Source organism: Limulus polyphemus, unplaced genomic scaffold (genome assembly GCF_000517525.1).
Source record: "Limulus polyphemus unplaced genomic scaffold, Limulus_polyphemus-2.1.2 Scaffold5402, whole genome shotgun sequence".
Taxonomy (NCBI): Eukaryota; Metazoa; Arthropoda; class Merostomata; order Xiphosura; family Limulidae; genus Limulus; species Limulus polyphemus.
In genome coordinates this window covers 11,143-22,156 of record NW_013671012.1, presented here as the reverse complement: position 1 = coordinate 22,156, position 11,014 = coordinate 11,143, and the positions used below count along the sequence as shown (strand labels likewise).

Below are 11,014 nucleotides of genomic sequence, written 5' to 3'. Positions count from 1 at the left end.
GGAACGGCTAACGCAGATAGCCCTGGTGTAGCTTTGCGCGAAATCCATAACAAACAAACAAACAACTATTACAGCAAATTCAGTATAACAATGAGTTACCAAATTTCCAGTATTATTACAGTAGAAATGAATATGGAAACATTCTTTCCCTATAATCTTTAAAGATAATAGTAATATCACTGTATGAAAACAAATATCAGAAATGGTATAGAAAGACAATCTACATATAGAATTACATTACACTTTTATATCTGCTTTAAACAGAGAACGGAAATAGAAGTTTCAAAAGCAGTAAAAATTAAGCCTCATTCAGCATTATCTTAAGGTTGTTATATGTTGTAAGCGATTATCGTGAAAATAACTATAATAATAAAAAGAATTACTTAGCAGAAACGAAAATAGTACACGAAGTCAGTAGCGGTTGAAATAATAACAAATTAGTCTATATTGAGAAGTCTCACGAAAACTTGCAAAATGGCAGCTTAAAGTTTAGTAACTTTTTCTTGTTAAACAAACTAAATTTCTTGTAGGAATCTGATGAAATTCACGCAGATTAAATTTTGTTTATCAGACATACTTTTGAATAATGCGACGAAAAACTAAAACAAAACTAATTGTTTTCATCACGCTTAAAGAAACGACACCAGTTTGAAAACTTACTTCGCCTTTGTTAAGCCTATATCTTAAACCAATCAGGCTAATCACGGTGTAATATGGGCCCTTGTTTTTGAACTGCACGTGTAACTCTTGGCTAATCACGGTGTAATATGGGCCCTTGTTTTTGAACTGCACGTATAACTCCAGGCTAATCGCGGTGTAATATGGGCCCTTATTTTTTGAACTGCACGTATAACTCCAGGCTAATCACGGTGTAATATGGGCCCTTGTTTTTGAACTGCACGTGTAACTCTTGGCTAATCACAGTATAACATGGGACCATGTTTTTTGAACTATATGTGTAACTCTCGGCTAATCACGGTATAACATGGGTCAATGTTTTTTGAACTGCACGTGTAACTCTCGGCTAATCACAGTATAACATGGAACCATGTTTTTTGAACTGCATGGATACATCAACAAAAAAATGATTTAATTTGGTTTAAAATTTATAATATCCAAGTGGGAAGAGAGAACTGTTTCACGTTAGTATTTGAAAGTAAATATATTTAAAAAAAGGAAGTTTGGCTTTACTGGAAATTGTACCTTTAATTTTCGTCATTCAACATTGTCCAGGGTGTTTAAGTATTATTTTTTGTTCCCTTGAAGTTTCTCATCAAACGTTTAACGTAATTTTAATTCTATACACAAACACATCTCATTAAACAAATAAACTACAAGCAAATAAAACTAGTTCGAAGTAAAATGTAGTCGTATTTTCATATGCCCACAGAGAAACACAAAATTTAAAAGGATTTATCTTTCTTGAAATATGTTGGTGACAAGCCTACTATTATATATATATATAATAACTTCCACAAGAATGCAGTGAATTCTCAGTTACTATCTAGGAGAGGATCAGCCACGTCTCCCCAAAAAGTGCTATATTGGTTACTCAGTGTTTGGATATTTTAAAATTAATCTACTTTATTTTTCAAGTAAAAATGTTGATTCTTACAAAAATACACGCACGTTTTTTAAAATATTTTTTTTTATCAGTTGTGTAGAACATGTTTTAATAAACTGAACATTAATTACAATTTGTCATATAAAGTAACGAAACCCCTCAAAAAAGAATGTCTTGCAAAATCTAAGTAACAAAGCTGCTTCGTAATGTTACAAAAATTTTAATTACTGTAAGAGTTCATGTTTTTGCCACTAGGTGTCGATTACATGTACAACAGTTACGAAACGGAAAACGTGAACGAAATCCCTCAAGGTAGAAAACGAAACTCATCACACTAAAAACAAACAGATATCATGACCTTCAGAACATACATTTTCATTAACTCTTCTCTGCTCACTTCACACATTCAGTTACACAACACAAAATGGTAATTTTCTAAAAAAAAAAGTAGTCATTTTTCTTCTAAGTGTACTGTTTATATAACATTACTAATGGTTGTACAAAACATAATACAATCATATATATATAAACGACTTCAAACTAATCACCCATCCGCATAATTCAGAGAAAAGTAGGCTTGGGCACAAAGTGTTTCCACCAAGATGAAAACTGTATTCTTCATTTGGCTGACGAAACGAATATATTATTGGGATTTTTTTCTATTCAGTTTTTTCTTCTCCATCTTGTGCTACACTAGCTGTGTCAGTAATCTCACTACCGGCACTTTCTTCTTCTTTCTCTCGTTTTGAACGCTTATGTTTGTGTCTGGATGAACGATGTTCTTCATCTTCATCGCGATGATGACGTCTCCGAGAAGAGCGTTCACGATGGCGTTCCTCCCGCTCACGATGTTCCCTGTGTCTTTTCTCTCTCTCCCTATCTCTATCACGTTCTCGAGTGTGCTCACGAACATAATTCAGGTTCTCCTCACGTTCTCTGTCCCAGTTTCTCTCCTTATCTCTATCTCTTTCTCTGTCACGAGACCGTTCGTGATAATCTCGTTCCCGATAACGCCTTCTTTCATAGTCGTCTTCTGAACGTTCAAATTCACGGTATTCGTAGGAATTGTATCCCATTCTGTGTTCTTGATCCCTATCTCTTTCACGTTCATTCACTTTTTCCTTCTCTCTTTCTCGTTCGCGATCTCTCTCCCGTTCTCTATCTTTCTCTCGAGGGGAATTATTCCAACTCTGTTGGTTAGATGGAGCTTCTGTGGTAAGTCCCGTATGCTGAGGTGTTTGTCCGCCATTATAAAAATTTGTGTGATTAGTGAAAGACGTTACCCCTTGACTGAGAGGTGGTGGTGGTGGTGGTGGAAACCGTGGTGGCCCATAGCTACTCTCGAAACTCTTTGAATATGGTGGTATACTGATGTTAGCTATTGTGCCTGGTGGCGGTGGAGGTATGTTTGTAGGAGGTATGCCTGGAGGAGGCACTGGAGGGGGTGGTACACTTAGGTTAGCATCATGTGGAGGAATCATAAAAGGAGGAGGTAAGTGTGGAGGTGGAAGGTGAAGATTTGGGGGTGGAATACCTGGAGGTGGTGGTTCAAAATTCCCTTTTCGTCCTGTCATAACCTAAAGAAGAACAAAAACTATTCAGTTACAACAAAAAACTAAATTATTAATCAAAAAAGTATAAACAGGTAGGGAAGTCCCAATAAAATGAAGGATGACTGTATAATACTTGTAGTCTTACCCCACCTATAATTCCAGCTAAACAATCAATGACTCTTCCTTTGTCACAGGTCAGAACTGGGATTCCTATTTACATAAAGTACATCTAGCATTGTGTATTGGAAACTACTGAAAATATAGTTAATATAAACAACCTCTGGCTCCTGCTGAAATGGAACAGCTAAACCACACTTGTTTGCTAGGTGACAATAGAAAAACAAGTCCACATATGTAAGCATTCAATGGTGAAAGAACATTAACTCTTACAAACTACAAAAATAGATGGTCAAACATAACCCTAAAAGAAAAACAAATGATAGGCTTGGCCAGATAAATCTTTATTGTATTATTTCGAGGCAAATTGTAGAAGGTTTGAGTTCAGTCTACTGACCCTGTATTGGAGAAAGTATGTGTATCTACAAGAAAGGTGGCAGGTTTTTAGTATAATGTACAAGTCTGTTGTACACAAATAATTAGATGTTACAAATGTATTTGTACTCAAGATATTTCTGTGAATTGACAACATCATACTTTTATCCATTGTGCAGTTTGAGTTTGTGTACCACATTTGTATAACCTCTAGAACTTCCAAAACACATATTTACAGTTTTTTCAGTATCTCCGTATACTGTACCTGGTATTTACTCTCCTATACCACGAACTATCGCTAAATCAGTAATGTAGAGTGAAATGAATAGTTCATAAATCTGACATGAAAAACATAATGACATGTTAACAGTTATTGCCTACATGACACATTTCCTCCCTCATGCACATACAGTTAATGAAATCCCTGTATACACTTATTACGAGGTTCATTTTGCATCATTATATTAGTATATGAATTTAGGACTAACCTAAATATTCTAATCTGGCTGAACCCCACATGGGATGCTATTAGGATTAAAGAGAGGGAATCCTAATGATGAATCAATGCATTTTAATCATAAGTTTTGTTTTATAACTCTGCACATTCCTAGTTAAGACTAGTAGATCAAATTAGCTACATTACTTACAGGGTTAATCTTTATTTTTTATCTACATAGGTAGCAAGCTTTGATCACAAGTTATTAATAATATACACTTGGGTCTGACACAACTACATAAGTAAACATAAGCACCTCAAAATAAAGCACAGATTATTGATCTTAAAATAAAAAAGCACAAGTTACCGTAATGACATTTTCCTTAGTGTTACTCGCTGGCCTACGGCTTGGTAATGATGGTGTACCTCCACCAATTACATCAATACTTCCAGACATCTTTCTTCCTGGTGGAGGCCCTGCTTTCTTGACACCTGCATTCATTCCTGCATATTTACTGTTTTCATTCACTGTGGCTGTAGGAATTTGTTGGTCTTTAACTAAACCAGGATGAGCCTAGAGAATAAAAAATACACACAAAAAAAACAAACTTCTTTACACAAAATTTGCAATCTTATTTTGAAAAATGAAAATACTAAGTTGCTTGTTAAACATGGTTTATTTTATGATTATAAAATTTGTTTTATTCACAATTACAGTAGACTTACATTCCAAGAAAACAAAACCCTAAGCAAACCATCTTGATAACAGTACAACTAATTTTAAATGTACATCAGTTACTTCTTAGTTTTATCTTTTGGACATTTATAATTTTCTACATGTAAAAGAAGATCAACCATATATTTTACAATAAAATGAATAAACTTCAGTATATTGTTAAGCAGCATAAGAGCAAATTACAAATGGTATAAACAAAGACACCCAAAATTAACTTGATTCTTCAAAATCATTTTACAGCTCATAATACAGGTATAATTTGTGTGTGTATATATAAATAAAATCCTGGTATATTAAAATGGTGCACTAAATAAGTTAACGAAACAATTCAAGAGATGAACCCGAACTACTCAGCTAACAATGACCTCACCTTGCTCAATGCACTTGCATCAGTTCTGAATTTTTTCTGTCGTTCACAGTAAATCTTCCAAGTCTCTTCACTAAAACCATAGTTAAAGTAATCAGTGATATCAGCACCAGGTTTTCTCCAAGGTTTTTCTTCTAAACTGTCAAGGTTAAACTCGTATATCGAAACACCATTGATGGTTCCAACGGCATCGAGGTCGATACCTTTAGGTTTGGCTCCTGCACCACTAACGCCACTTCTTTTGATGTTGAGATTAACAGGTGGTCCTCCATAGCCATAAGTAGGTGCAGATTTAATATCTCCTATAGTTACCTGTGGAAAAAAATAATAATTAAAAGTTTAATCTGTTACTCTATGTAATAAACATTACTGGCAGAACACAACCAGGATCGGAGTTTAAAACATTAATTTCTTGTTTTTTAATTGCTGAAAGTGCATTAAAAATGTATGAATTTATTAAATGTAATTATTTTGAACAAAAAATTGTCATAAATTGTATAACTGAAAATGGAACTTTTCCTGTCAATATGTGCATAAACATAATTCTTTTAAAGTAAAGAAAAATAGATCACCTGCACATCATCATCATCTGAATCACTTTCTTCATCCTCATCTCCATCTTCTTTTTCAACTCCAGGAGGTCCTTGTTCATCTTGCTCTCTGTTTTCTTCTTCCCCACTTAACTCTCCTGCTTCTCTGTCATTGTGTTCTTGAATCTGTATTACCAATAAACAAAAAAAAGAACACGGTTTTGACAATATACGAGCCCAAAAGTAACATGGCCAAAAATAAGGTTAACATAAAGGGCACAATTTTATTCTAATCTTTATAAGCAGAAACATAAGTATATTTAATTAGCTATACTGATAGCCAGGTCGATTCTTTAGTTCATTCTAAGAACACAGCTTGCTCTGATCAGGAGTTATTAACTGAATTACAAATAAATATCCTGAACAATTTAATTTCTATTTTTTATTTCATTAAAAGATCTACAATGAAATCTTCTAATCAAGTTTTCAAGAAGTAAACTACAGCTACAACTTTAGTATAACAAATGGACAACAAGGACCCATTTGATCCTTCAAGACTATCCTTGCATATCCACTCATACAAAAAATTTAATTTATGAAAACATCAATTCCCCCTCCTACAATCGTGTAAGGTGCTATCCTCCACTAATGGCAATTATTCTGGCACAAGGCAGAATATTTTTTTCCTTTGCTACAATAGACTTGCCAACCATATGAACATGTAAGGGTTTGATCCAGAGGGGTCTATAAAATATTATCAAGTTCAGATATCCTCAAACTCTTTCAATTAAAATCAATGTACTGTCATCGTATGGAAAAGAACCTTGGCTGTAAACTTACTTATAAACTGGTGAGTGATGTACCAGGTTTTTTAATTAATCACATTAAACTAATATACACAAAAATTTCAACTCTGGCACAGGAAAGTAAAACAATTATTGACAGTAATGTTAATGAAGTTTTAATTCTGTCTTATAAAATAAGATGAAAGCTACAGAGTAACAGCACTTTGATATAACTCAACAAAACATCTAATGTTTTTCCTAAACACTGAACTTGAACATTTATGTACCTTGCATGTTGTTGCTGCTATATTTGCACTAACACATCATATCTTTCATTCCTTCATGTTAGATACAAATGTTCTTTTAACTGTCATGATTGCTGTGAATTAATGCATACTTTAATTAGTCTTGTGCTTTTGATAGAAATTTCTTGTATTCTAAATGTTATGAAAATAAAGAAGGGACACGATTGTGCATACTTGTTGATTTTAAACATGTTACAGTTATTAACAAAGTAAATGAACATTCAGGGATCAAAATATTACATTCCTGAGGACCTTAATTTTGTACGAGGAATTTCATCTTTTTGGTTGGCTTTCCCGATCAGGAATGCATAGTCCATCTGTATTCCTTTAGTTATGATCAGTTAAAGTGAACATATTGCATGGATTAAATGAAAAAAAAAAAAATTCATGAGGAAACACAACTTTACATGAGGGAACGTAATCTTCCTGACAGCTTTCCTTTGAGTGAATGTAGTTTATTATTTCATTATTTCTATCCCTGATATGATAACATCTAAAATAAAATAGAGACATTAAATAATAATGCTGATGGTTATTAACTGGACTTAGCAACATTATGAGCTTCCAAAGCTATAAAGATTGACTGTCGAACACCAACTGAGTTCAAATAGGAACATCTTTCAAGTTAAAGTTCATTAAAACTTAAAGGGCTTTGCTGTTAAATTATTACTATTAGTGTCATGAAAACAAAATGAAAAAGATACCTGTGTATAATAAAACTGACAAATGTACAGTAAAAATAATACAAGAAATCTTGTATAGTTTGATAAATATGCTTATTAAACTATACATTATCTACCTCCATCATATGTTGAGACCTAATGTGAATGTCAAGTTCGTATCCTGTTAGAATCTTTTAAATGTATTACATGAGTTAACATATATATAATGTACATATTTCACAATCTACTGGTGAATGTCCATACTGTTGTTTGTAAGTGCTATATTGGGAAGGGTTACAGAACAGTAAGACAAAGCTTATCTTGATATTAAATTTAAAAATCATTGTACATTTAATCAAGCAAAAATATTTAGAGGCATTCACTTAACTTCTATTTATGCTTTTTTAAGTGATTTAAAAAAAATTGTGAATTTGTTCAATTTCATTCATGAAACAAATGTCAAAGGTTACTAATCAGTGATATTACACCAATCACACAGTAATAATGTACTCATATCAAAAACTGTAATTGTTTTATGTTGTACAAAATAAACTATAATTGAACCATTTGTTTTGCATTAAAAAAAACTGGAAAGATGTATTACAGACAAGAAATAATTGAATTGACCGTAATAAATATTTTATGCCACAGTCACACATCAGAAAATGTTCTATTGATAGTAAATGATTTTAAAGGACCAGTTTAGCCTGCCAGGGAAACAGCATCTATCACGTCTTTGCACACTTTGTTATAATCGGTAGTATTTGAATTTAGTCATTTCTTTCATTTTAGAATATAAACTTAAGTTACAAGTGTCCGAGGCTAAAATTTATAATCGAAGGATAACTAGTATTAATAGGGATTCCCAAAGAATTATAGTTTTAAGACACAGAAGTGTTCGAGTGCAAAGTCACAGTTGCAAATATATAAATCTCCCATAATCAAAATACTAAATTATTGTACACTAAACAACAAATGAAAAACATCTACAGTGCTTTTACATGCTGAGTTTACAATGTTTATTTCAAGGCAACTTTACTCCAACTAGTTGGAAATTGGCTACATATAATATTGCCACGATCGCTAAACATTCCTCCACCATTTAGTGGCAACCAATGGGTGAATGTTAGTACCAAAAACAGGGCATCAGAGAATGGGTGCTTGGCCAGTACGAGCCAGTGACATATCAAATGATAGCTCTCTTCATTGTTGTATGTGTTTTTTGTATCCAGAAGAATTTTCTATTTAAAAACAGACAAAGAAAACTTTAAAATCATTAATAAATGCCTATTGGTCATTTAATTTGAAAAAACAAAGCCATATAGTAAACTTTGTGCTCTTTATTTGATAATTGATAAGTTGATATACATATATGTGTGTGCACAATTTGAACTGACAGCATGTCATGAAAAAATATGAATTAGAACTGTAAGCTGACAATATGTTGCCTTGACAACAGTTTGCTTTACATCATAACAGGTACATATCTGTCAGTCATGAAACCAATTGAACACAGAATCTCTTTTTTATTTTAATAGGTAAATATGTAAGTTTGTACTTGATTTTAACATTTGGTTGTTGACAGTTTTCATTTCATTTATCAATATGATATAAATTCAATTGTATAAGTTTTGAATTGAAGTATTTTAATAGGGTTAAAATTTATCTCACCTCATCACAAATTTCACAAAATGTCTCAGGTTACCAGATAAAGCAACTTTATTTACATTGTTTCAGTTAGACATTGCATGATGCAAAAGGTCAATTTATAGATACGATTATTAGTTGTTGTTCATCAATTATTAAATAAATAATTCATATTGCAGTGTAAATTACGAAATGGTGTTTTTTTTGTTAGTTTCACTATTTGAAATTCAAAGACCCCCCCCCCTATTATTAATGATATTTAGCCATTTTGAGTGCAGAATAATATTACGATTACTAGTATTAGTACAGTAACAATTCAAGAGTCACATGTAGTACTGTTACGATAAAGTAAAACAAAATTTTACTTCATTACTGATATATTAGTAGGACTAGTAGTGCTATGCTTGTATTGTAACGTCTGGTGGTACTTTCTAAGTTTTTAAGATGTATAATAACTTTTGACTTCAAAGTTCAAATCTGAGTAACAATGGCACTTGCAAATATGGTACTGCTATAGTGTTAATAAAAATCGCAACAGTAAAATTGCAAGGTAACTTAAAGAGACAGACATTCAGTAAAAATTATATATATATGTATAATGGGAATTTACTTACGTTTACTCCAGCTATAAGTGTACCATATTAAACCTAATGTTAGTATACTACAGCATAAGTAGGCTTAGTGAGTAACTTAGTTCTAGTATTAATATTAGGCCTAAACAACCAAGAGCTAAGTTAACAAGTGCTGTTAGTGTTAGCATTATGATTAACTTAATGCTTGATGGTGAATGAAAGCGAAAAGTATAAACAAAATAATAGTATGTACTTGTAAACTCAGGTCAGTAGCGTTTAAAGAATCGTCAATTAGAATGGATTTCGAACTTTCATCTGCCACAACTCCTGTTCCGTCTTTCTTCTCCTCAGATTCTCCATACAACCAAGCCTCATCATCTTCAACAGCAGCAGTCGCCATTTTACGCACATAAATTATGCTCTGTTAGAGGATATTTTTTGGTGATAACGTTATAAAATATTTTTCATCGTTATTTTTAAACATAAATACGAGAAATAAGAATCACGAAATAATTTTTGTTTAAAATAAGGAGAAAGTTTTGAACATCAGTGTCTTAGAGTTAGAAAAGTTGACACAAAAATACCCCTGCTAGTACCATTCATGTCAAAAAATAAAAGGTAAATAATACAATGAAGTCTAAGGTGTTCTTTTAAAATACCACGGACGGATAGTTGAGATTACTGCTAACAACAATAGAAATTTGATTATAAACAAACATTTTTATTTTTACTTTAAAAGAACTAAGTATTTAATTGATTATGGCATTAGATAGATATTTTTATGTCAAGCAAAATGAAAACAGATACTTTAATTTGTAATCTTTTTTTTGGACTTCTGGCAGCAAAATTATTACCTATAACTTTTTAAGACGTCATTTTTTTAATTGATTAAATTGAATTGTACTAAGTAGTTTCTGATAAGATAATGAGGAATAACACAGTGTTAGTAACATTTTTATTAATTTTCATTAATTGCATATATTTGAAGATTTCCCAGTTCAAATGAACTGAATATGAATTGTAAGTTTGAGGGTATTATTTTAATCAAAGTTCGGTGATGGATCCATAGAGGGAAGCACAATGATTTGATTTTGTTTACGCATTACTATTTCTAGTCAAGTCGTTTATAATTTTACTAAAATTAAAGTAGTTATTTGTTCTTTTATTTATGAATATACGCCCATATGCAAAATTTAGATAGAAAAATAACGGAAAAGGAGCTAACTCTTACCACCTTGTTAATGTCATCAGTTAATGGTATATTTTAGTGTACTTTTTGATATTAGTATAGGTAAATTATTATTACAGTACTGGGGTTCAATATTTTATTCAATATATATTTTTTGCTATATATTCATATATATA

The 11,014-nt window shown here is 32.0% G+C and overlaps 1 protein-coding gene across 1 annotated transcript; it reads right to left on the bottom strand.

Annotated features, from left to right (window-relative positions):
• Positions 1-1,768: 1,768 nt before the first annotated feature.
• Positions 1,769-10,239, bottom strand: LOC106472522 (pre-mRNA 3'-end-processing factor FIP1-like). The gene is made up of 5 exons (XM_013933177.2): positions 9,903-10,239; positions 5,721-5,864; positions 5,152-5,460; positions 4,413-4,619; positions 1,769-3,141 (listed from the first exon to the last, which is right to left on the bottom strand). Exons 1-5 carry the CDS (start codon positions 10,047-10,049, stop codon positions 2,224-2,226), a joined length of 1,725 nt encoding a protein of 574 aa, XP_013788631.1. The 5' UTR covers positions 10,050-10,239; the 3' UTR covers positions 1,769-2,223.
• Positions 10,240-11,014: the final 775 nt, after the last annotated feature.

What these genes read in the sequence shown, in the direction of transcription:
- LOC106472522 (XM_013933177.2), bottom strand. Translation starts at nt 10,049, where the DNA reads ATGGCGACTGCTGCTGTTGAAGATGATGAGGCTTGGTTGTATGGAGAA. An exon ending in CTACTGACCTGAGTTTACAA is followed by an intron (nt 5,865 to 9,902) that starts GTACATACTATT and finishes TTGGTAATACAG; the next exon opens with ATTCAAGAACACAATGACAG. An exon ending in CTAAGGAAAATGTCATTACG is followed by an intron (nt 3,142 to 4,412) that starts GTAACTTGTGCT and finishes GTTCTTCTTTAG; the next exon opens with GTTATGACAGGACGAAAAGG.